Here is a 27,611-nt window from a genome sequence, read left to right on the forward strand (position 1 = left end):
AACTGAGCCCCGATATCGAGCGACGGTGCGGTGTGTCTGGATACGCCCTGGACAGTGGTGGGATACCAACGTGGTTGTCGCCCGCCATACGGCCCAACAACCAGAAGTGATGGTCTAGGAAGCCATTTCTTTTCATAGCACAACCCCTTTGGTTGTCATCTGCGCCATCTTTACAGTACAGCGGTGCTTCGACGATATTTTGTTGCTCTACATGCAGGCCTTCGTGGGTTTACTTTGCAGCAATATTCTTATACGGCGAGAATTTCCACTGCTTGTCTTCGCGCTCACCAAACCTTATCTTGGCCAACAAGATCGTCGGAGCTCTCTCCCATTGAAAACGTTTTGTTCGTGAAACTCTTTCTCCTGAATAAATCATATTATTTCTCTGAAATTGTAATCGTTTGTCTGCACGTGCACATCACAACTACCGATTTCCGTCCCTTTCGTAGAATTTCTTCGTGGTGCGTTTTTCGCCATTTTCCTGTATATAAACTGAATGTTGTACAAGTAGATTCTCAGTCATAGTGCTTTTTCTGTTGTAACCCTCTCTAGTTCAAAGAAATTGGCGCCTTCGTTACAATTCAGACGTGATTGTGACGCAAGAGTCATATTGGAGTTGAAAACATATTTCAAAAGGCTATACTCTCGTCACACCACTGATTCTTCTCGAATACTTTTTTTCTTATCGCAGTTACTTAAATTCATCGCACTGTTTCACAGAGTATCACATTCTATAAAAGTATTTTAGCTTTTCTAGCTGTACCAACACCAGTATCAGTCTAGTAAGCAACATTTTATCAAATATTTGGCTTGGCATTACTAGTTATGCTTGTGTAAAGGCAGTTCAGTGTACTGATGGAATACTTACCGGAGTCACTGGCTTCTCTGTGATACCAATCTTCTTCCAGAAAAGTTCGAATATGTTGGGCAAGTTAGACTTTATGTAGTCATATGGTTCGGTGAAATTGTGGTAGAAAATTCGGCTCCATCCACCAGTACTGCCCCACCTGTACGCAGTGATCTGTACCTGCAACGATAACACATCAAATCAGCAGAGAATTGTTCATCAACACCTTTGTCATTTAGGCCAGTAGGAAATTTAGCGAAAACATGTATAAATATTTAGTGTACTTCCAAAAATAACACACGGCGTGCAAGTGAAAAGAAGGAAGATTTAAAGAAAATTTTGTATCCGTTATTCAGCGAACAAAAGCGATTTAAAATTGCATCATACTTTCTCAAACATTGCTGGGAAAGGTGTCCACTATTCTGCAGTTTCAGTTGGATGTAGATATTCATCAAAAAAGAAAAATGTGAGTGATAATTCAGTGATTTTATCTGAAAGTTGAAATAAAATCATATGTTACTAAATACAGGAATACTCCTCAGTACTCTAAAACCTCTCGCGTTACGTTACGATTTCCTAATGGTAAATTGCGGGCCCAATAGAAATTAGTATAAAGAAGGAAGCTACCACAAACATTTTATATGAGTGAAATAAAGTACATGATCTAAAGTTAAGCAGTATTATACTGTAATAATACCAAGTGAAGCAATATTATGCTATAGCAAAACTAATAACAAGAACAATACCAGTAGCAATACAGTAGATGAAAACTTCAAATGAAGTGGCGTAAGGTTTTGTGTTGATAGAGATTCAAACCCAACGCCTAATCTGACTGTAAAGTAAACAGAGTCAAACGTTAAATATGGAATTTTTTCACTGGTAGTGAGATGTGTCCGTGTTTGAACTATAAATAACGTAACGAAAAGTTTTATGCTGACTGGCAGTCGAGCACCCACCCGTCGCCGTTTTCCTGACACATGACGAGACGTTGACTACCGTAAACCTTCTCACCAGTAATTTGGAGTGGTATGGATGAACCTCACATGATGTGATGAACCCGTCAGTGACTAACTGGGATCCAAAACCAGTACATACCGTCAGTGGTGAGAATGCATAATGAAGTTAAAAGTCATATTTATTTTTCATCAGTAGTTTGGTTTAAATATGCTACAGCTTGATACACCATGACGCAAATTTTTGTACCAGATCAGGATTCGAATCAAAACTTGCATCTTTCGTGGAGACCTTGAGGAATTTAACATATGGGTGTATTGTCTCGAAGGGTTGAAAGGGTTCAAAACCCATGAAAGAGGACCTCTAATTTCGAATCCTCCACCAGCGCGTGTTTTCAAAATCGCAAGCGCAAATAAAATAAGGAATAAGTGTTCTGTGATCTTGTATTATGATTGGGTCCTTAAATAAAATAAAGTTTCTATAGAAAAAATGCGCATTATCAAATTTATGTGACTTCAAGTAGGCGATTTCACGCAGAATCTACAACTAGTGAATTATCTGTATTGTCAGTCATTAAGGCAATGAGATCGTGCTATAAACAGCATTGGTTTGACAAGTTATACGGCAATGTGACCACTTTGTGAAGCAGAAGATGATTTAGCTTTTGTATTCAAAATCGATCGAGATCTAAACATTTTGTCACCTTTTCATCTCTTCTCTTATTGACCTACAAGCTTCCAGGACGAAAATCAGTTAGGAAACCTTAATTCCTCTTACAACCTATATTAAGTACCAGCTAGATTTAAAGTTGAAAAATTTAATAAACTACGACATAAACAAAAAATTTTGTGAATACGTAATTTGATTGTTTTATGTGTATTACTGAATAAGTTATTTACTGCATTTCTTTTTGGATCTTGCCTCACTATCAGATCTACATATATTTGCATTAGTCTCAGAATGTTTCTTGGCTATGACACCAGCTAGGCACAGATAATATCGAGGTCAAAAGCCCGTCTATCTTACTAATATGTGAAGTTAATCGGTTTATGGATATTTTATATTTTATTAAAGTAGTCTTTCGCTACAGGGTTATCAAAGCAAGTTGTAATTAATTTGTGTTAGAAGAGTGCATATTTTTTTAGCATTTATCATTGCTTTATTGGATGTAGAAAGCACAAGAGATAACCATAAACAATAAATTCTCTCTCATTAATCAAAGTTGTTTCATAATGTTCAGCTGGTTTTACCATTGTGATAAATCGTAAGAGCATCATCAAAGCCTATTTTTCTTGAATGTGGCGAATAATTCACATCGAAACGATCCAATTTAAAATTAGAAAACTATTTTCTGATGTTATTTCTTTGATGTACTCATAGTATTTACGGTGCATACGTTTCCAGCTGCCTCCACTACCGGCACCACGCCATTAAATCCAAATAGAGCAAAATTTCACAAATTTTACACTGATTTCTGTTTCACTCTCGGCTTTCTAAACATTAAACAATGTTCATTATAATTTTGAAATGTGTAACGTTCAATGACGCATCGCAAAAACAATTCTCGAACCACAGACAAAAAATGACGAATGATAAATACACTTACAGAAATCTGTGTGACAACTCGACACACAAAATATCCACAGACTTATTTACTAAACTACTTTCGTTATGTAAAGCTGGCCGCGGTGGCCGAGCGGTTCTAGGAGCTTCAGTCCTGAACCGCGCGACTGCTACGGTCGCAGGTTCGAATCCTGCCTCGGGCATGGATGAGTGTGATGTTCTTAGGTTAGTTAGGTTTAAGTATTTCTAAGTTCTAGGGGACTGATAACCTCCGATGTTAAGTCTCATAGTGTTCAGAGCCATTTTTTCGTCACGTAAATTTTAGCTGCAACAGTAGATTACATACTTTAGCATCGTTCACGTCATATGGTACAGAAGCAATGGTCACAACACTGTTGACTTCGCAATTACACTGAAGCGCCAAAGAAGCTGGTATAGGCATGCATATTCAAATATACAGATATGAAAACTGGCAGAATACGTCGCTGCGGTCGGAAACGCCTATGTAAGTGTCGCGTGTAGTTGTTAGATCGGTTACTGCTGCTAAAACGGCAGGTTATCAGTATTTAAGTGGTGTCATAACCGGCGCACGAGCGATGGGACACAACACCTCCGAGGTAGCGATGATGTGGGTGGGGATTTTCCCGTATGACCATTTCACGAGTATAGCGTGAGTATCAGGAATCCGGTACAACATCAACTCTCCGACATCGCTGCTCCAGGAAAAAGATCCTGAAGAATGGGACCAACGACGAATGAAGAGAATCGTTCAACGTGACAGAAGTGCAACCCTTCCGCAAATTGCTGCAGATTTCAGTACTGGGCCATCAACAAGTGTCTGTGTGCGAACCATTCACCATCTGGGATGTCTTGCATCGTGCTGTTCTCCACCCCCTCGTACTCTTACGGATTTATGGACAGCTCTGTTGGATTCATGGTTTCAGTTCCCTCCAGTGCTACTTCAGAGATTAGTCGAGTCAATGCCACGTCGTGTTGCGGCATTTTCTGCGTGCTCGGCGGGGACATACACGATATTAGACAGGTGTACCAGTTTCTTTGGCCCTTCAGTTTACATCAGCCGAAGTGTAGTTTGAAAAGAATATAATAGGAATGCCCTTGAAATCTTGGCTTTACGTTCGACTGCACGACGTTTACCTCTAGACTGCGAACAAGCAGTTAGCCGTCATGGGATTTTATTTCACTGAATACAAAATGATGTCGAAAGTACACATTGGTTAGCCAAGGCAGCTGGTGAGAGGTGATGCGGCCGAAAAAGGAAATGGGTGTGTTGACAGACTGTGAATCTTTTCCAGGGAGCTGGAATTCTCATCTAGCGTTTTGCATCCTCTGTTATGATAATATGATGAGCCAGATATGTGGTGAGTTCGATTGTCTGTTGAAACGATTGTAGAATAGAATGATCATAGTCTGGATTCGGGTCACACTTCAGGCAACAATTCTTTACAGGTACGAACTTCCAAATACGTATTAGAGTATAGTGAAAATTTTTGAAGTAAATCGGTAAGGATCTTTTTGAGTTTTTTGGTAACAAGAGGACGTGTATTTGTACAAAAATATTATTTTACATGAACCTGTATACCATATAAATTTAAAAATACGTAGCCTATGTCTGTCCGAATTTTACCCGGGTACCGTGCAAAAATATGAATTAAATCGCTGAAGAGCTATCCCAGATTTTTCCTATAATATTTCACATTTATATAGTACGTACACGTTTATATACCACATATATTTAAAAAAATGTATAATCGACGTCTGTCCGAGATTTTTGCAATCGTTAAAATACTACTTTTCTCTATATAGTAGTGTAGATGAGACATTATTTAACACTAGTAAACTCAGATTTATTACAATAACTGATATTTGAAAGTGGAAGTATCTTCTTCATATGACGTGACGAAAATATTTGTAATGGCTCAGGATCAGTAACTCCTATCTAGCGACTACTTTCCCCTTACGTTATCACCAGCACACGTCGTTGTGCTCACTGCCGAGTATCGTGACCCTATGAAACAGGCGTCTCTATCCTCGAGGGTTACCATTTTTCTTTTAAGAGGTAGACTGGAGACCTTCTTGATTGGATCTATCCACCTGCTCACTGTGACTTTCCATTGCTCTCTTGCCGGCCATCTTCCCTTACATGATTATTTTCTCTCTGTTTTCTCCATGTCTTATCACATAAAGGCCAAAGAACTGGAGAATACTTTGGCTGATACGATAAGAAAGGTGCCCAGAAATACTAAGTGGCTCAGTAATGGACACATTTTTTCTTCATTCGATCCATTTTACGCGTTGCAGTCTGCGCCAACATCAAAGTTCCAATGCATCGTTAGAATGGTTGTCTCTGGCGTTGAGGGTCCAAATTTCGCAACCATAAAAGAAGACGGTAAACACGAGTGTTTCAATAAGGCAGACCTTTCCGGTGTTCGTTCTCGCTCTGTTTTGTCATGTCTTGTTGACCCTCTTCATAGCCACTGACCCTAGCGTGATTCGTCTCCTTATCTTCACAGCTTCCCACGCAGCAGATGGCTGAATCAAGATCCACGAAAGAACACAAGATTTTCAGTTCTTGTAGTCGGCCTGTGAGTTGAACCTGTGCTCCTCGATCAATTACCGTGTGTTTAGATTTGTCGAGATTGAGGCCCAGTCCATACGACAGACTAATATCCTTTACTTATTTTAGTATCTCAGCAAATTTATCTTAGATGCTGGCTGACAGCACGGTGTCACCAGCAAATCTAGTGCTGTTAATAGTTCTACACCAACTGAGATGCCTTTAGTCCACTCATCAAGAGCATTCTTAATGAGAGGTTCTGCGTAGTTGTTGTGTAGCTGGGGGTATAGAAGACAACCCTGCCTGACACCTTCATAGAAGAAATCAAGACTTGACAAGTCCTGTCTTCACAGCTGCTAGGTGATTGTTGTATAGACTTCTGATCAGTGCTGTCAAGTCTGGTAGGACGCTGAACTATGCAAGCGCCTTCCACAGCTTCAATACAGTCAAAGACTTTCCTATAGTCGAGGAAGCAGATGGAAACAGGAACATAGAAGTCTCTCGGTTTCTCGATTATTCGTCGTATGTTGAGTATCTCTTCACGAGTTCCTTTCCTTCAACAAACACTGCTTTTTCTGTGGATATGTGAGGCTGAATATACGGCTCGAAACGCTCGTTCAAGATATAAGAGTATCACAGATGCCGTTAATGAAGTGTGACCTGTCCTCTCTTCAGTTCCGTGGTATTTCTCTGATTATGTTCTTGTACCTGTCTTGATCCTGGATGGAATCGATACCAATTTTCTTCAGATTGCTTCTTTCTTCAATTAACTGCAGTGTGCACAGTGTTACCCAAGGACGCTTTGCACTTTGTGGTCTTTCTGATGTCGGAAGTGAAGAGGAAACGACCTCCTTCGTTCTGTCCCACGTTTGAGATACTGGTGCAGCCTTATCAAGACTCATGTTGTGAAGTTTTGGCCTTAGTTACAAGCTCACCAAAACTTTCTGAAGCGATTCCATATTTGCGAGTTTCAGATATCTTTGAGCTTAAACCGCATTTCATGGACGGCAGATTGTGATCACTTTCACATTCAGCGCTAGGAAAAGTCTTACAGTCCAACACCGAAGTTGTCAAACTTTATGGCACTAGGATAAAGTCAAGTCGTTTTCTGAATCTATCAATAGATAATATCTAAGGGTACAGATGTTTTGCTTGACGTCTGAACATAGTGTTACAATCAGTGAGATCGCTCCTCACAAAAGAATCTAGTACGTACCTGCCTCGTCACAAAGAAATCTAGTACGTACCTGCCTCCTCACAAAGGAATCTAGTACGTACCTGCCCAACCACACACTGTAAGTGCATGTCTTGCGTAGTATGTCGAATTTTAGCATTGACGCCTCCTTGAGTTATTGCCTGTTCTTTATTATGGGTCTCACTTCTCAATAGAACTTATCCTCATCCGATGCTGCAGCAGTAGGGTTGTAGATCTGAGTGATGTTGTGTTTACATGGGGCAGCATTCAAATTTATGGAGTTGATCCTCTCATTAAAGTGCACATACTGGATAACACAGGAGTTCAGGTTTCTAGGAACACTATTGCAACACCATTTCTGCTTTGGTCACTACTTTCTGGAAAGTACATAGTTTTCCTTGATTCATGAAGTGACCACTTCCTCTCAGGAAAGTCTCACTATGCCCAAGAATATGTAGGCCATTCACTCTCCTTTCTCTTTCTATTATAATGTTTTCCTGTTAGAAGTAGTCCTTTTCCTGTTTGGAGTGGCCCACGCACATTCCATGTTGCAATCTTTCTTACAATGAGCAGAGGTAAGTTACATTGTGGTGTTGGTCTGATGACTTGTTTCAGTCCTATCTCCCCCACTCCTCTGGATATCCCAATGGAGGACTTGAAAACTAAACTCCGTCAGAACAGACCTTGGAAAGCCCAATGGCCGCCGTGTCATCCTCAGCCCACAGGCGTCACTGGATTGCGAATATTGAGGGGCATGTTTACGAGACCGGAGACGCTACTTCTCAATCAAGTAGCTCCTCAGTTTGCCTCACAGGGGCTGAGTGCACCCCGCTTGCCAACAGCACTCGGAAGCTCGAAGCAAGTTAGAGCTGAACAAAGTCATCGGGTTCTCGTAGGAAAAATTTCAGTCGTGGTTTCCCGTTCCCTTCCACTATCTTTGGTATATAACCACAAAAGATCCTACATACATGGTGTTAGGGGTATAAGTTTAGATATTGTGATCATTGGTTTCCTCATGCGTACCGATTTCAGTGTGTTACTTGATTTTTCTCTGCGTCTAACAATCTTTTGGCAAACACGTCACGTAATTTACTATCTGATGTTTTCTGAGCAGTTGTAACTGAACCATTAAGTGCACTATGCCCATCAGTATAGACTACCAGTCTTGCGTCTAAACCTCCACACTTCAACACCTGACTTGCTGTCCAGTGGAAATTAAGCATTAATGACTTGCTCTTAAACATCTACTTTGAGGTACTAACCAACTTAAAAACATACCACTCCTAACAGCTATAATTAACAGTCAGCAGATAAATTAAATACTAAAAAATGTTGTTCATTATTCTGTCCTGGTTCACCAGAAGCATATAAGCATTTATACCCCTGACACCCTGTATGGTTTCACCCAAAAATGACAATATGTGACGTATTTAAACTTGAAATGACACAACGTAGAGTTTTGGGATTGTGAATGCATATCCTAATAGTGTTGTTGTATGAGCATATTCAAACGCTAAATATCAATTTTTTTCATATTTATCGAGGTGACTGAAACTGAAATAGCCATACGAAAATGTTTTTCTTAATCGGAATACGAATCTGGAACATGTGAGCAATGTCTTCTAGCGAGAAATAGACATTATATATATATATATATATACAATTCTTCACCAGCGGGATGTCTAGATGTTTTGAATTGGAAATAGCGTGCCGAAAAGATGTATGGAGAGGAGAACACCGCATATATCGTCATTGTAGCGATGAAAACTTTAGTTGTGGTCTTCAGTCCAGAGACTGGTTTGACGCAGCTCTCCATGCTACTCTATCCTGTGCTAGATTCTTCATCTCCGAGTAACTACTGCAACCTACATCCTTCTGAATCTGTTTACTGTATTCATGCCTTGGTCTCCTTCTACGATTTTTACCGTCCGCGCTTCCCTCCAATACTAAAATGATGATCCCTTGATGCCTCAGAACGTGTCAAATCAACCGATCTCTCCATCTAGTCCTGCCACAAATTCCGCTTTTCCCCAATTCTATTCAGGACCTCCTCATTAGTTACGTGATCTACCCATCTAATCTGCAGCATTCTTCTGTAGCACCGCATTTCGAAAGCTTCTATTCTCTTCGTGCCTAAACTATTTATCGTCCATGTTTCACTGCCATACACGGCTGGACTCCATACAAATACTTTCAGCAAATACTTCATGACTCTTAAGTCTATTCTCGATGTTAACAAATTTCTCTTCTTCAGAAACGTTTTCCTTGCCATTGCCAGTCTACATTTTATATCCTCTCTACATCGCCCATCATCAGTTATTTTGCACCCCAAATAGCAAAACTCATATACTAATTTAAGTATTTTAATTTCTAATCTCATTCTCTCAGCATCACCTGATTCAATTCGACTACATCCTTTTATCCTCGTTTTGCCTTTGTTGAGGTTTATCTTATATCTTCCTTTCAAGACACTGTCCATTCCGTTCAACTGCTCTTCCAGGTCCTCTGCTGTCTCTGATAGAATTACAATTAGTCAGCAAACCTTAAAGTTTTTCTTTCTTCTCCACGGATTTTAATTCCCACTCCAAATTTTCCTTTTTTTTCCTTTACTGCTTGCTCAATATACAGATTGAATAACATCGGAGATAGGCTACACACCTGTCTCACTCCCTTCCCAACCACTGCTTCCCTTTCGTGCCCCTCGACTCTTGTAACTGCCGTCTGGTTTTTGTACAAATTGTAAATAGCCTTTCGCTTCCTATATTTGGCCTCTATCACCCTCAGAATTTGAAAGAGAGTATTCCAGTCAACATTGTCAAAAGCTTTCTCTAAGTCTACAGATGCTAGAAACGTAGGTCAGTATTGCCTCACGTGTTCCAGGATTTCTACGGAATCCAAACCAATATTCCCCGAGGTCGGCTTCTACCAGTTTTCCAATCGTCTGAAAAGAACTCGTGTTATTATTTTGCAGCCGTGAATTATTAAACAGATAGTTCGATTATTTTCACATCTCTCAACACTTGCATTCTTGTGATTGGAATTAATACACTCCTGGAAATGGAAAAAAGAACACATTGACACCGGTTTGTCAAACCCACCATACTTGCTCCGGACACTGCGAGAGGGCTGTACAAGCAATGATCACACGCACGGCACAGCGGGCACACCAGGAACCGCGGTGTTGACCGTCGAATGGCGCTAGCTGCGCAGCATTTGTGCACCGCCGCCGTCAGTGTCAGCCAGTTTGCCGTGGCATACGGAGCTCCATCGCAGTCTTTAACACTGGTAGCATGCCGCGACTGCGTAGACGTGAACCGTATGTGCAGTTGACGGACTTTGAGCGAGGGCGTATAGTGGGCATGCGGGAGGCCGGGTGGACGTACCGCCGAATTGCTCAACACGTGGGGCGTGAGGTCTCCACAGTACATCGATGTTGTCGCCAGTGGTCGGCGGAAGGTGCACGTGCCCGTCGACCTGGGACGACCGGACCGCAGCGACGCACGGATGCACGCCAAGACCGTAGGATCCTACGCAGTGCCGTAGGGGACCGCACCGCCACTTCCCAGCAAATTAGGGACACTGTTGCTCCTGGGGTATCGGCGAGGACCATTCGCAACCGTCTCCATGAAGCTGGGCTACGGTCCCGCACACCGTTAGGCCGTCTTCCGCTCACGCCCCAACATCGTGCAGCCCGCCTCCAGTGGTGTCGCGACAGGCGTGAATGGAGGGACGAATGGACACGTGTCGTCTTCAGCGATGAGAGTCGCTTCTGCCTTGGTGCCAATGATGGTCGTATGCGTGTTTGGCGCCGTGCAGGTGAGCGCCACAATCAGGACTGCATACGACCGAGGCACACAGGGCCAACACCCGGCATCATGGTGTGGGGAGCGATCTCCTACACTGGCCGTACACCACTGGTGATCGTCGAGGGGACACTGAATAGTTCACGGTACATCCAAACCGTCATCGAACCCATCGTTCTACCATTCCTAGACCGGCAAGGGAACTTGCTGTTCCAACAGGACAATGCACGTCCGCATGTATCCCGTGCCACCCAACGTGCTCTAGAAGGTGTAAGTCAACTACCCTGGCCAGCAAGATCTCCGGATCTGTCCCCCATTGAGCATGTTTGGGACTGGATGAAGCGTCGTCTCACGCGGTCTGCACGTCCAGCACGAAAGCTGGTCCAACTGAGGCGCCAGGTGGAAATGGCATGGCAAGCCGTTCCACAGGACTACATCCAGCATCTCTACGATCGTCTCCATGGGAGAATAGCAGCCTGCATTGCTGCGAAAGGTGGATATACACTGTACTAGTGTCGACATTGTGCATGCTCTGTTGCCTGTGTCTATGTGCCTATGGTTCTGTCAGTGTGATCATGTGATGTATCTGACCCCAGGAATGTGTCAATAAAGTTTCCCCTTCCTGGGACAATGAATTCACGGTGTTCTTATTTCAATTTCCAGGAGTGTATATTCTTCTTGAAGTCTGAGGGTATTTAGCCTGTCTCATACTTGCTCACCAGATGGTAGAGTTTTGTCAGGGCTGGCTACCCCAAGGCTATTAGTACTGTAATGGAATGTTGTCTACTCCCGGGACCTTATTTCGATTTAGGTCTTTCTGTGCCCTGTCAGATTCTTCAGGCAGTATAGTGTCTCCCATCTCATCTTCATCTAAATCCTCTTCCATTTCAATAATATTTCCCTCAAGTACATCGCTCTTGTATAGACACTCTACATACTCCTTCTACCTTTCTGCTTACCCTTCTTTACTTAGAACCGGTTTTCCATCTGAGCTCTTGATATTCATATAAGTGGTTTTCTTTTCTCCAATTTTCCTGTAGGCAGCGTGTATCCTATCCCTAGCAATATATGCCTTTACACCCTTACATACGTCCTCTAGCCATCCCTGCTTAGCCATTTTTCGCTTCTTGCCGATCTCGTTTTTGAGACGTTTGTATTCCTTTTTGCGTGCTTTACTGAACTTTTATATTTTCTCCTTTCATCAATAAAAATCAATATCTCTCATGTTACCCAAGGATTTCTACTAGCCTCGTCCTTTTACCTATTTAGTCCTCTGCTGCCTTCAGTATTTCATCTCTCAATTCGTGAAATCTTCTCGGGTGATCAGCCGAGTAAAGGCGTCGTCTTCTCGCAACGTTTCGAAGGGTTTCGTACCCATCATCTTCAAGCGAAGTGTCGAGATGCTGTGTTGCGCGCAACACAGCATCTCGACACTTCGCTTGAAGATGATGGGTACGAAACCCTTCGAAACGTTGCGAGAAGACGACGCCTTTACTCGGCTGATCACCCGAGAAGATTTCACGAATGGAATACGCCGAGAAAGTCTCAAATCACATTCATCTCTCAAAGCTACCCATTCTTTTTCTATTGTATTTCTTCCCCCCGTTCTTATCACTCGACCCCTAATGCTCTCTCGGAAACTCTCTACCTCTGGTTCTTTCAGTTTATCCAGGTCCCATATCCTCAAATTTCCACCTTTTTGCAGTTTCATCAGTTTAATCTACAGTAACTGTAGTTACTGGGAGTCAAAATTGACACTCTATCGTTATTGTTGTGAATGCAGGAAGAGATGGTAAAATCATCAATAATGCGAGGAGGACATGCGACAGCTTCAAATGACATGATTATTTTTATGTCAAATCAGGATTAGACCCAGACGTGCGCCTTTCATGGACACCTTGAGGAGTTTGGATTTAGGAAGAAACAAGTAAGTGACAAAAGTTCGTACACCGCCTCTAATTGTTCGTTCCGCCGAAGAGGGTATCTGATTTCGAATCTCCGAGCAGCACCAATATTTTCGAGATCTCACGTTTAAATACAATAAGAAATACTGTAAGATAGCTTTTTGGTGGCAGAGTTTCTGCTTGCCGCGACTTCTGCATCTGTTTTCGCCCAAGCTTAACGATCTTTCTTCCAGTAGGTAATTAATGAAAAACATCTTTAATGTGGATTTGTAAGGATGGTACAGTTCTTGTCTTTTAACTGGCGTTACCGGAGTTGAAGGGGGCTTGTTCGTACTAAAAAATGGTTGCCTGAAGTGACACCCGAATACAGACTATGAACATTCCATTCTACAATCGTTCCAACAGACCACCCAACTCAACACATATCTGGCACATCATATTATCATAACAGAGGATGCAAAACGCTAGATGAGAATTCCAGCTCCCTGGAGAAAATTCACTGTTTGTCAACACACCCGTTTCCTTTTTCGACCGCATCACCTTGCCTTGGCTAACCAATATGCACATTCGACTTGATTTTGTAATCAATGAAATAAAATGACTAGTGGCGACTGGTGACGCTGAAGGGCGCTACCATTCCCACATGAACGATTGGTTCCCACTTGAACTGCTGGGATACTCGGTGTGTTTGCAGTCTGGAGGTAAACGAACGTAATGCCAAGATATCAAGGGCACTCCTATTTCCAGCCTTTCAAACTACATTTTGGCTGATAGACGCTGAAGAGCCAAAGAAACTGGTACACCTGCCTAATATGGTGTAGGGTCCCCGCGAGCACGTAGAAGTGCCGTAAGACGAAGTGGCATGGTCTCGACTAATGTCTGAGGTAGTGCTGGAGGGAACTTACACCATAAATCCTGCAGGGCTGTCCATAAATCCGTAAGTGTACGAGGGGGTGGAGAACAGAACGTTTCAAGGCATCCCCTATATGCTCAATAATCTTTATATCTGGGGAATTGGGTGGCCGGCGGATGCGTTTATAAACTCAGAAGAGTGTTCCTGGAACAATTCTGTAGCAATTCTGTAGCAATTCTGTACGTGTTGGATGTCTTATTGTCTTTCTGGAATTGCTCAAGTCCGTCGGAATGCACAATGGATATGAATGAATGCAGGTGGTCAGACAGTATGCTTACGTACGTGTCACTTGTCAGAGTCGTAACTAGACGTATCAGGGGCTCCGTATCACTCCAACTGCACGCGCTCCACACGATTACAGAGCGTCCACCAGCTTGAACTGCCCCTGCTTACATGCAGTGTCCATGGATTTATGAGGTTGTCTCCACACCCATAAGCGACCTCCTGCTCGTTACCATTTGAGACGAGACTCATCCGACCAGGCAACATGTTTCCAGTCATCAACAGTCCAATCTCGGTGTTGAGGGCCCAGGCGAGGCGTCATCAAGGTTACACGAGTGGGTCTTCGGCTCCGAAAGCCCATATCGATGATGTTTCGTTGAATGGTTCGCACGTTAACACTTGTTGATGGCCCAGCATTGAAATTTGCATCAATTTGCGGAAGGCTTGCACTTTTGTCACGTTGAACGATTCTCTTCAGTCGTCGTTGGTCCCGTCCTTGCAGAATCCAGTTCAGCGGGAAATGCTCGCAGAGGTTTCGGTGTGGGAACTTTATCCTATGCTACGACGGCGTTCGGTAGCACTGGTGCCCAGCTGAAGCTGCGTTAGTATTACTAGCTACTAGTAGACAATTTTCATAGGTTAAAGTGACAGTTTCAAGCATACTTTATGCTTATCTTCGTTCCTTTTTGTCTCCTACATCTGGGCAAATGAAGATTTAGTGATCTACAGGTTTGTTTCTAAATTATCAAGTAAAATCGCACCAAGTGTAGTAAACAGCGACTAATATCAAGTAATACTCGTGATAAGTAGAGATTAAAACAGAGTAAAGTAGAGGTTAATTCTTGGGCCTATCGCGACTCAGCATCTCCGCTTTGTGAGTAACAACTTTCCTTCTCATAAATATTGTTACATTCCAGCCTGGATTTTCCATTATTTGATTAGAAGTTATGTTTTACTATGAGTAAGTTAGTTAACAGTTAAGTGAATGTTGAGTTTCTCTTTTAAGCGGAAGTGACTAACTGTGTTCGTTATACTGAACAGCTGAAGCGATAACTTGTAGAACTAATTTTTGCGACTCGTAAATTACCAAAATTCGCGTAGTGTAAAGCGTCTTAAATGACGTAATTATATTTTCAAGCTGTGTTGCAATGCGTAGTAACATTGGATGTTGCCGTAGAGTAGTCCGTCAAGAGTGGCTGGAGTGGTATTCGTAGACTGTGCGCTGGAACTCAACTTGGCCACTGCAGATAGAATTAAATGGGAAACTCAACAACGCTCTCCCATAGAACCGTAGGCTCTGAAAATCGAAGGGGAAAATCACTGAAAAGGAGGAAAAAATTTGTGCTCTACAAGCAGAATAGTTTAGGCGAAATTTTAACCCGTTAGAAAGTTTTTTATGATGCTGAGCCATAGTCATACAGTATTTCTTGAAAGAACACATCGCCAATTGACTGTCTATTTCTGTATATTTCCTGCGTTCAGTCTAGATTTCGGTTTCACCCCATTACTGAGTATAAAGCTAAAATAAAAAATATGCAAACAGTAAGAGATACAGTAAAAAGTTGGTAAATTTAAAATTACAATTAAAAAAATATTAGACGTAAGATGGTATAAAATTACGAGGTATGCACTTACATCTTAGACCATCAACTAATCTTGCTGTGTACTGTGTAAGATGACATATACACAGTCCAGCACCTTTGCTTAAAATGATATAAAAATAGTACGAAATTAACATCTTGTAGAAATGCAGCATGATATCGTACAAGGACTTCATGTCTGAGCAAATCGACACAGAGCAGGTAATCTGTAACTATGATGTCAAAGAAAGTAGATTCTAGAAGACCTTACACTTTAAAACGTAGAGGTATCATAGATATAAATTTATTAGTGTTAGGTGTCATCGGACCATATGTGATTTGCCTTTGGAGGCGGCATTGCCAATCATAATTTTTGCATTTACATCTAACCATCAGACCGTTGATAGTATGAAGTGAACATATGTTATGTAGCACTAAGAAACCAAAGTCTGTAAGGAACAGACGAGACAAAACACAAAAGGCAATGAATCACACATAACAGTATAGCAAACGCCAGTAATAATGTAGAAAAACTAAACATAACAATAAGAGTGAAAAAACGGGTGGGTTTGTGGGTGGAAATGAAGCTGGGTGGAAGAGGGCTGGATGTTTTTATTGTCATCAATTTTTTGACTGACAAGTCTGCCACTAGAACTGAGCCAGCTCCGAAAAGTCTTCCGGGAAAACGGGTACAGCCACGGACAGGTGTCACAGGCTGTTTCTGGTGCGACACGCAAGAAACACAGCAACAGAGAGGTGAACACCACAGAAGAAGAAAGCAAGAAACTTGTGTTTCTGCCGTTCTGTGGTAGAATGTCGGGAAAGATTAGCTGGCTCCTGAAGAGATAAAACATTTCATTGGTGTTCAGGCCCCCAGCAAAAATTCGACAGCTCATGAGGCCTGTGAAGGACGATCTAAGGGCTTAGAACACCTGGAGTGCACAAGATACCATGTCAGTGTGGCTGTCACTACGTCGGCCAAACAGTACGCTCTGTGGAGAAACGCCTATGCTATCCAGAAAAATCAGCTGTGGCAGAACACGCCTTAGAAAATGGACACCGAATTCTGTTTGACGGAACATCTCTCGTTATGAGGACGAAGGGATTTTGGGATAGCGTCATAAAATAAGCTATTGAAATAAAAACCTCTGAAAACACCATCAACAAGGACAGCGGTTTGCAGTTCAGCACAGCCCAGCCATCGCGAGGTTAGTTTCCCACCCTTGGGGCAAGAGAGTGTTGTGAAACTTCGTCCACTCCTCCACTCACCTTGACAATTCCGTTGGCAGAATGAAGGTCATTTATTATTCTGAAGGTCTTCGGCTGCCATTGCTTGATGATTTGTATTCAGAATTTAAACGGTGGCGGGGCTCGAAAGTGGAACCGAGACCGCTTTGATTACTAATCGAAGACCCTATCCATAGACCATTGGCTGCTAGCCAGTAGAAGATACTGTTATGCAAATGTCGTATAAGATTGATAAACAGAAGGTGAAGAGCGTGACTGGAAAGGTTAGAAAGTGGGGAGGGTCTTGGAAAGGAGGGAGGTACATAGGAAATGTAATGTTTGAAGTAAGTGTATGTGTGCAGAAGATAGAGTGTGGGGATGGGAGAGGGGGTTTGGAGGAGGGGAAGGAGCAAAGGAAACATGGGTGGATATTTAATTGAGTGTTGAAATTGGCAGTCCCATATTTTCTCTTCCCCTTTGTTTTCATCTCCCCCAACCAACCCACACTGCTGCCTCCCCCTCTTTTGCTTCACCTACTCCTTTGTCTATTTTATTTTTTCCTCTCCTTACTTACACTTACTTCCTTGTACATGTCTGCCAGTTATCCTTCTGTCCTCTCCCCCATTTCTCTCATACGCCTCTCCCCTGCCATCATTGATATACTAATCCAGTCCAATGGATCACTTTCCTTGCCCCCCCCCCCTTTCTTCAGCTACTTGTTTATCGTTGTGTCAGTTCTAGTTTTTTGTCCCATCCCTTCCACCTGCCTTAAACTTCTCCCAGCCCCCACCACCATTCTACTATCACTGCCCCAACATGCCTTCTTCCCTCCCAGCATATACTTAATTCTAACACTATATTTGCTACATATCCATGTCAGTAACTGTTATATGCAATTGGGCTCGCCTCCCCTTTCCAATCCTTTCTCGCCTTCTCCTTCCTCCTTCCTCACTCTTCACTTTCTTCTTTTTCTTAATATTATATGACTTTCGCATAACAATATATTCACCTGTTCTTCTCTACCCCCAACCCCCCCATTCCCTTGTCCCGCACCCCAAGTTTTAGATTCATATTGTTCTATTTAGTACTTTTATATTATTACTAGTGCTTACTATATCGTTAAGTGTGATTCTTTGGCTTTTTTATTTTCTTTCATCTGTTCCTTACAAGTATTAGTTTCTTAATTCTACACAATGTATGTGACTTCATATATTAATGATCTGATATTTACATTTAAGTGCAAAGATGATGATTTATGATGCCACCTCAAAAGGTAATCACATATGGTCTGATGATGCCTAACAATAATAAGCTTATATTTCTGATATTTCCATATTTTAATGTTTAAGGTCTTCGAGAATCTACACTCTTTGACATCACTTTCACAATCACGTGTTTTAGGTATGTGCTAGTCTTGTATTAACCCATTTTGGGCTGACTTTCCACTGTACAATATTGCGCTGTATTCCTACAACAGGTTAAATTTGCACCATTTATATCATGTTAAGCAAACAAGGCTGAACTATTTACATGTCATCCTGCACAGTGTGCAGCAAAATGATGTTAATGACCTAAGAAATAAGTGCATCTATTGAGTATTGGGGCAACCTATGTTCTGCACCACTTTCCATTGTTGCCAGATGTATCCAAGATGGCGGCGATGACGTCATTCAAGATGGCGGATTTTTCTCAGGAAGTTTGCATTTTGGCTGGAAGATGGGGCAATTGGGCTACCTAAAGTAACCTAACCCACTCCCCTCGCCTCTCCCAGAAAAATGGTGGGAAGTTCAGATACCAACAAGATAATGTATCACATCACGGTTACCTCTACTAACCTAAGAAAATCGCGGGAAGATAGGTCAGTTGGGCTACCTCCACTAACCTAAGTCATCCAACCACCACTTCTTCCTAACAACTGGCGCCAAATTTGAATTTTGGCGGTAAAGAAAGGTCACTTGGAGTTTCTCCACCAACCTAAGAAAACTGTGGGAAACAAAGCTCACCTCCACTAACCTAAGTCACCCAACCACCACCTCATCCTAGGGATTGGTGGGAAAAGGACTCAGTCTGTGCTGGGCTGGTGGGGTGAGGAAGGAGTGTACTTTATTTATTTTGGCACAATTTATTTAGGGATGGAGTGTATTTGTCACAGTGATACAGAACATACGCTATGACATGCCACATAGAGCACAGACCTGCAAACTACTCCTCAATAACTTATTATATTGCTCTGCACTCGTGCTTGCTAACTATAAACTGTCAAAAAAACGCATTGCACAGCCTACAGACCTGCAAACCATTCGTAAATAATGCAATATATTTATGTCCAGAGAGCCAAACAACCTGTAAATTGTGAAAATAGTAATCCATCTAAAAGACTCTGCAAACACGCTCGCTAATCATCAACTGTCGAAATCATGCACCAGGCTTCATTTAAACAATTAGAGACAGCACCACCATCCAGTGTGTTCGGCACATGGTGTGCACTCAAACTGATCTAGTACACAGTACCACCACTAGAGTTGTCCATTCCATGACATAAGCCAAGACGGCAGCCATGACATCAGCTGATGACACAAGCACCATTATACAAGATGGTGGCAATAGTGTGTTCACCACGAGGTCCGGACGTAGTACAAAGTACCACCACCAGAGAGCACTGTCGCTCATTTCATGATGTAACCCAAGATGGTGGGGGGGGGGGGGGGAGCGGGGAAATGGCGGGAAAACGACTCTGCACATGCTGGACGTAAGTTTTTATTTTGCATGTAGTGTCTCCACCACGAGATTTTGACTCCAACTGACGTAGTACACAATACTGCTACCAGAGGGTGTTGTCATCCCTCCTGTGATGTAATCCAAGATGGTGGTCTGGAGGGGGAAAATGGAGCGAAAATGACTCAGCCTGCGCTGGGCTGCTGGAGAGAGTAAGAAAGGAGTGTACTTCATTTATTTTGGATCAATTTATTTAGGGATGGAGTATATTTATCACACTGATACAGAAAATATGCTTGGGGTCACGCCACAAAGCCCACAGACCTGTAAACTACTCCTAAATAACGCTCTGCAGACACGGAGTCAACTCCTAATTTATTGAAATAAGCTACACTGACTTTATAAATCGAGGTACGACATTACCTCTGAATGAGGTGGTTTTTCTATCCAGACAGATACCGAGGCAGTGATCGCTGGAGTGTACATTATCAGACCAGCACTCCAGTTACACATAGCCCACGCTGCAACCTCATTATAAAATCGCTGAATTTTGAAAGTGATTCAGTTAAGGAACGTGGTATGTAAGCAGTATTTGCAACTCTTCACACCACCCCAGCTAGATGTTTCTATAGTACTTGTAACATATTCTGACTCAATACCATATCAGAGGTTCTGTGATATATTCATTGAGTTATAGGCAATGACTGTAGTAGTAGATGTAGATGATGTGCTGATTGAGGTCGTAAGAAATTGTACACTAGCTTTTCAGATCTCTATTGTTACACTATCTGCTAGAAATGATGTCCATTATTTTGAATCAACCACATACCTATGTCGGATCACACCCATAAGTGAATCACATTTCTGGCACTCTCATATCCCGAAACAAGTGACCTTTCTCGAACCTGTCTGCTACAGTAAAATTCCAACCTGGTTTTAGTCAGCTCCCTTCGCAATTAGCAAGTGCTCCCATTTCTACAGCTTTGCGCATGTGATGCTTCCAATTTAAGTTGGAGAAAGACATATCCGCCACCTTCTGCAACCTGTGTAAAAACAGAAGGAGCTGACTTAATGCAACAGGTTCGTGTTTTGACCATTCGGTGGAAATGCAGGCATTGTAGTGTGCCTCCAAACTAGATACAGATACTATAATTCGAAGCAGATCCGCGTCCATTCACATCTATCTCCCCAACATGCTATCATCGTTATTCTGTACCATCAAACAGAAAAATCACGAACTATAAAAGATAAACTAACTTCATGCATTACAGAACTCACCTAGGCGGCATTGCTAGTGCGATGATGCATAGCTGCATTATGGGTCCGGCGCAGAGAGAGAGTTGTTTTGATGCTTTCCAGAATAGCATTTATAACAGGTCACCCCATCCGTCATTGAATTTACCTGTCTAACTGCTCCTGTCGCCGATGCAGGATGATCCTATTAAATACACAGCTTTTGATCTATTGCAGAGAGCAGTTTAAGGTTTCATCACTCGAACTATAGGAGGCTGGCCGTATCCCACAGACTATACTGTAAGTCACAAGAGACGCTCCCTGTGACCCTGTGTCGTTGTTTGAAACATTGTTTTCTAACACGTTTTGTTCACTGTCATGCATTTTATTTTTGTGCCACGACTTCGATGTCTATGTCTGGTCCTAAACTGAAATTAAGACGCTCTGATCCACAGCTTCTCGCAGAAAACTAGAAATTGCACAATGTAAATCATATTGTTACTACAGCTGCCATAACACGCCACAAACAATGGATGATTTTGAATAAAAGTGAGTTACAACATAAGCAAACTGAAAGAGTTTTACGGCGTTGGGTTGGGTTTCGAAAGTACAGTTAAACTAATCTGTCATAGTCATGGAATAGCTGATGACTCTACATTCCGTTTCGACTGACTCATCATATTGCAGTCATGTAAGCGCTCAGCGTTTTGGTGCTATCCACCGCAGAAGGTATGGTCCATCCACCAAAACTCTTGCCCCATCTCAAACAAGCGATATCAGTCATTCATTATGTGGTAACCAACAGCATGCCAATGCACGGATTGGATGGAAAAGACACCATCAATGTTCTCTAATAATAAGCATCACAGTTGATAGTGCCAACAACTTTACAGCAATTTCAACACCGACCAATAATGTGAGAGCAAGCTTCTCAATTTCAGTATCATAGCTAAACCGCCCCTTCTCCACTTTACAAGCATCACTGCTAATGTGGATAGATGACTGTGCAGTACGTCCATTCATTGTTAATTCTCGAACACATAAATCATCAAAAGATACCAGACAGCGCTCCACATATTTATAACACCTCGAGCATAGTGGTTAATTTAAGATCTATCTCTCTGCGTATGGGAGTCGCAGAGTATTGTCCCTCTCTTAGAGTAAAATTAGAGAGTGAAAGACCCTCCTCACACTGTCACTGACCAACCCGCCCTGCAGCACCGTTACCGAATGAATCTGAAACCGACCAGAAGAAGATCGATACACTCCACGTCTTGTGAATGAAAGGAACTTTCCGACTGGGAGAGCGGTGTAAATGAGTAAGAGTCTTTCCGTATTTGACAATATGTATGGTAGTTTGTAAGATTTAATTGCCATTGCAATATGGCGATCTGTTTAAAATAACCGCTGAAAGTCTCATCTGAAGAAAGAAAGAAAGGTGGACGGTGCTTCGATACTGGCTGCATCAATAATTCGTTGGGTAAGTTCAATAAGAGCCAATTGTAATGCTCGTTTTATTCACACGCTTTGTGCTGGGGTATAGGAGCCTCTACATAGCGGAGAGGACGTTTGTGTGTGTTGAAAGTAGGAATGGTAACACGTGTTGGACGGGGTACCACATTAGATCCGCGACGTTATTCTTCGCTATTTTCGTAAACGGGTACTGTTAGGGCAAGAATTTCCGTGCATACATCCAGAAAGTGAGCGTTAACTATTTCTGGGACACTATAGAATTTCTGCAAGGTCGACTCAGTTCTAATTTTTTACATAGTCATGTGACATCAGTATAAGATTGAGAACCTTGTGAGATGCACTTGCGATGGTTTGTAGCTACGCGCCCACACTTAGGAGCATTGCATCAGTCACGATGGGCAGTTAAGCATGATTAGACATGTCTCTCATGTCGTGCTAGGAACAATGCGGCCTGTACTACTCTGTCATCAATGGTAAAGACACATGCTGCCCAGAGGCGTCCCATGTATGAGACCTGCGTGAGCGTGCCTTGGAGTTCTGTGATGTCAGTATAACACTGACTGTATACTCGAAAATAGAAACAACTTTGACCTACAGCGGCGTGAGAGCGATGGACTGTGCTGACTTGCATCCGGCAGTGGCTCGCAGTGGTGTCGGCGCGTGAGCCCCTGGGGCGTCTGTGCTCCCGCCCGGTCGCATCAGCAACAGTGAACACGTATTTCGAGAGGAATATCTCAGGTACCAAGTATGAAAGGGATGTCACTGCCTCATTCTTGAGGGCATCTGTGCGTGGTTTTTCAGCTGATGGTCAAGTCACTTCGCAGGGCCGCAGGAAGCCTCCTGTGCGGTCTACTGGATAGGGGGTGGTGGGCAGTGACTGCATATGTTGCTTGGGCGTCTGTTGCGCTATTTTGCGAGCACGTCTTTAGGCTGTGCTATGCATCATTTGGACATTTTATGAGTACTGAGCGTGTCTACACATCAGTGTACTGCATTATTTAGGAGGAGTCTGCATGTCTGTACTGAAATTATTTCAGTAAATTAAGAAGTGCTTGCATGTCTGCAGAGCGTTATTTAGGAGTAGTTTATAGGTCTGTGGGCTTTGTGGGGTGACCCCAAGCATGTGTTTTGTATCAGTGGGATAAATATACTCCATTCCTAAATAAATTGTGCCAAAATAAATAAAGTACACTCCTTCCTCTCTCCACCAGCCCAGTGCATGCTGAGTCCTTTTCCCACCAATACCTAGGATGAGGTGGTGGTCAGGTGACAGATTAGTGGAGGTGATCTTTGTTTCCCACAGTTTTCTTAGGTTGGTAGAGAAACTCCAAGTGGCCTTTCTTTACCACCAAAATTCAAACTTGGCGCCAGTTGTTAGTAAGAGGTGGTGGTTGGATGACTTAGGTTAGTAGAGGTAGCCCAACTGACCTACCTTCCCGCGATTTTATTAGGTTATTAGAGATAACCATGGTGTGATGCATTATCCTGTTGGAATTTGAACTTCCCGCAATTTTTCTGGGGGAGGGGAGGAGGGTTATGTTAGTGGAGGTAGCCAGATTGCCCTATCTTCCCGCCAAAATCCGCCATCTTGAATGACGTCATTGGCGCCATCTTGTATGATGTCATGTGCTGTTGGCAAGTCTACACGCCGCCATCTTGGATGACATCATCGCCGCTATCTTGGATACATCTGGCAACAATGGAGAGTTGTGCAGAACATAGGTTGCCCCAATACTCTCTTGTAACTGTATTTAAGAGTACATCTAATATGGCCTATTATTTGCATGTTTTGCATTTAGTATTGTACTATGTATGTGCCTATCTCGTAATGTTATGCCAGCCTGTAACTAATATATTTTTTAAATTTTACAGTTATTTTTAAGTCTTACATTTTGGGTATTCTTACTTTTAACATTGTACTCAATAAGGGTGTGGAAATCTGAAATCTAGATTTTATACAGGAAATATACCGTTTAATGGTGGTGTATTACATAAAATAGTTGAAGGGTTAGATGATCGTGGGGACTGAATAAAGGTAGCAAGTTATCAGCGAACGGGGAACAGCTCTGCCGCGAGCTTACGTTACCTAATAAGTCTGACCTGTTATCTGAAGTAGAAGCGGTAGCAGGCTTCTAACAAAGAAATTGAGTGTAGGGCGGTACCAAAGGAGAGAAGGAAGATAAGAGTCTTGCTGCTAGATAGCAGCCATGGGAGGGATGTAGGCCAGATGGTAGAGGACAAATTGGTAACAGGGTACCAAGTCACAAGTATTGCGAAGCACCCTGATCCTGATGACAGAGGTAGTATGGCTTCTCTTTGACAAGGATTTGGAGCAGGGAACGGCCAGCATGAAAACAGAAATTACAGCATTAGGAGAGTACCTGGGTGAAACAGGAGTAGCAACTACCTACACAAGAGTGAGTTTTTTGGAGGTCCTGTGGTGCTGTGACTAGCCAAGGATTAATACCGCTGTGAGATAATGAACGCAGGATTGAGCAGGCTGCTCCGGCTGAAATGAAATCGCACATGAGTGCAGTTTCTCTCGCTACAATTCGGAGAAGGGGGTATACCAGGCACGTCCTTCACCTGAATAGGGGAGCGAAAGATAGGTTGGATGAATCCCTATTGTGACTGGTGTCAGACGCTCACCTTTTTAAGGTTCGAATCAGGATTCAGGCATCTTGTCAGGAAAGAAGATGAATAAACGGAAGAACCCCATAAAATGCTTAAGAATGCACAGAAAAGTAAGGTTAACTTATTTCGATATGGTATCAGAAGATTGAGTTATAAGGCAGAAGAGATTCTAATCTGTTTCGAAAATTTAGAGAGCTCTGAAAACATGAACATCCTGTGCCCATCTCAGCCCCACATAAAGGGTTAGAAAAGTTAAGATATAAAAATTACACTCGCACCATCGTACTGATTAGGAGCTTTTAAGTATGTTGAGGCACAACACAAACTCAACAATATTGTGGTTAGTGGATTTGTGGTGAACAGCACATGGAAGCCTGTGGTTGCGAATTAATACTGAAAAATAATTCACTTTTCATTGTAGCTATATACGGACTCCTGCTGGGAAATTTTTAACTACGTGTGAGCAATTTGGATTCCTTACTATGGTGTTTTCAGTGTAGGTTTTGTAAAGGACTCTCATAGGAAATATGATCTGTTAACCTTTTTTGAATCCTACAATTTAATCTCAGTAATTAACTTTCCAACACGGTTGGACAAAAACAGTAAGACCATAATTGATAACGTTTTCATTGGTGAAGGTCAAGGGAAGAAAATAACTATAAACACAGTAATAAATGCTATCTCTCATCATAATGCACAGTTAGTTTGGCTAAATAACGTAGTGCCTTGAATTACTGATATTCCCCAGTGGAAATAAGAATAACTGATGAATCACAAAAAACGTGTTCAAGAAAAGTTTGCAACAAAATCCCTGGGATGCAATTTATTATGAACAAAAATGCTGACACGAAAGTTAATGTATTCCACGACAAATTCATATCATTATTTGAAAAATGCTTCCCATATATGCTAATGAGGAAGGACACTAATGAGCAGTGAAAAGACTACGAATCATTAGAGGAACTGAACTATCTTCAGAAAGGAAAAGGGAAATGTATCTTTTGGTAAAAGCAAATAGAGATCTCGCAGTAGTTGTCCACTATCAAAAATACTCAAAAGTACTAAAAAAGCTTATTTAAAAACAAGGAACATGCACTTTATGTCAGAAGCCAGTAACTCTGACAACGGTCTTAAGGCATAAAGAATATAGTCATGCGAGAACAATTGGCCAAACAGCAGGACATCACTATTGAATTAAATGGAAGAAATGTATTTAATTTCTTAAACATAATAGAAATACAGGGACAATATGAAGGCAAACAGTTTAAGAAAAAATCACTGTAGTATATTAAAAGATCAACTCTCATAAAATTAAATCACCAAGGCAAATCGGTGCTGACCACCTTAAGACATAAAGTCAGATTCATCTGCAACGGGAAGACCTTGCCGAAAGAGTTACTGCATCTGTGGGAAACTTCCTGCAAAAAGGGATACAACGAGACACAAATAAAGACAGACTGAAAAGAGGAGGGAGGGAAAACCAGAAAAACATATGCAGGGCCGTAGATGGCCAAGATCGCCAGAAAAGTGGAGAAACACCAGATGGAGACAGTTTTCCACGCAACACGAAAAATTAAGGCCGTGCTTGGCTCTTCCAAACATCAGTTAGGACTGCTGACGATGGGTGCTTAGTGTACTGAGTGCGAACGTGGGGTGCAGTACATCGGACATGTTCTGAGACTTGGTTGTCAAAGAGGCGGTACAGATAAGTTTGCACAACGATTTGTAGGATTGGTGCATAAGTCCGTAGCGTTTTTCTATAAGTTTAATAAACACACCAGTCCACATAACAGGAACTTAAGAAATGCAGGAATCCTTGGTTTTTAGGTGAAGAATTTTCCGAGCCATATTCGGAGCGCATTTTCAGCCGGAAAGGAAGCAATTCAAAGGTTGTTCGATAGACACGGGAAAAGGCGAAAATCAGGGGGCGCAAGATCAGGTGAATAAGATGGGAGCGGAACGACTCTCCAGCACGACTCCTGTACAACGTTTTGTGTCAGTCCAGCAGGATGCAGGCGGAAGTTACCGTGGAGTAGTGTCACTTCGCGCAGTCGTCCTGGTCGCTGTTCTTGACAATAAAAGTCAGCAGTGGTGGTTACGCGACGGGGAAGCAATTCTTAGTACATCACACCGTCACTGTTTCACCATACGCGTAACTTTTATGGAAGCGGATGGACCTTTTCGAATAGTTGCTGCTCTATTAATAGCAATAACAACACTCAACACTCAATAACCGTTCAAATTACCGTAAAAATTACAACAATTAACAGTCAAGAATGATGAGGTTACCAAAAGCCACATAGCCGTATGAAGGTCCTTTGCTCGCGCTACTGCCGGTTTCACGTCAGTATAGACCCATCTTCAGGTTTGTAATGGTTATATTTCCATAACGTAGATGCGCAATTACGGAGTCCCAGCTTTAGGAAAGTTATTCACGTTAAAAGTCAAACCATTTTCTTGCTGTGCTCTGTACAGTGGTATTATCCCCATCAACGGCACGAATGTTTTTGGATACCTCTGTTGCTGTCACCTCTCTGTTGAACTCTAGAAGAAGAATATGCGGTCTCTTCAAAAATTCCGGAACATTCGTAATTTCGCGCAAATGGTGTGTTGGAGCGGAATACGGTTGGCATCCTCGCACAAGCCTGTGTCTGATATGTAACTGCCCGAAATTTCCGTGTTGTACGTGTGTTAGTTATTATTCAGTGCTGTATTGAGTAGAACGCCGCGTCGCACAGTTATCGAACTTCGAAATGGGAGGACTAGAGGAGCA

General features: G+C 42.3%; 1 protein-coding gene across 1 annotated transcript in view; it reads right to left on the reverse strand.

Annotated features, from left to right (window-relative positions):
• The window catches only part of LOC124596163, a 136,794-nt gene that overhangs the window by 71,459 nt on the left and 37,724 nt on the right, over positions 1 to 27,611 (reverse strand). The window contains exon 3 of the mRNA XM_047135198.1: positions 869 to 1,027. Coding sequence (XP_046991154.1) covers positions 869 to 1,027 — 159 coding nt within the window. The remainder of the gene's footprint in view (positions 1 to 868; positions 1,028 to 27,611) is intronic.

This window comes from Schistocerca americana, chromosome 2 (genome assembly GCF_021461395.2).
Source record: "Schistocerca americana isolate TAMUIC-IGC-003095 chromosome 2, iqSchAmer2.1, whole genome shotgun sequence".
In the NCBI taxonomy this organism is placed as follows: domain Eukaryota; kingdom Metazoa; phylum Arthropoda; class Insecta; order Orthoptera; family Acrididae; genus Schistocerca; species Schistocerca americana.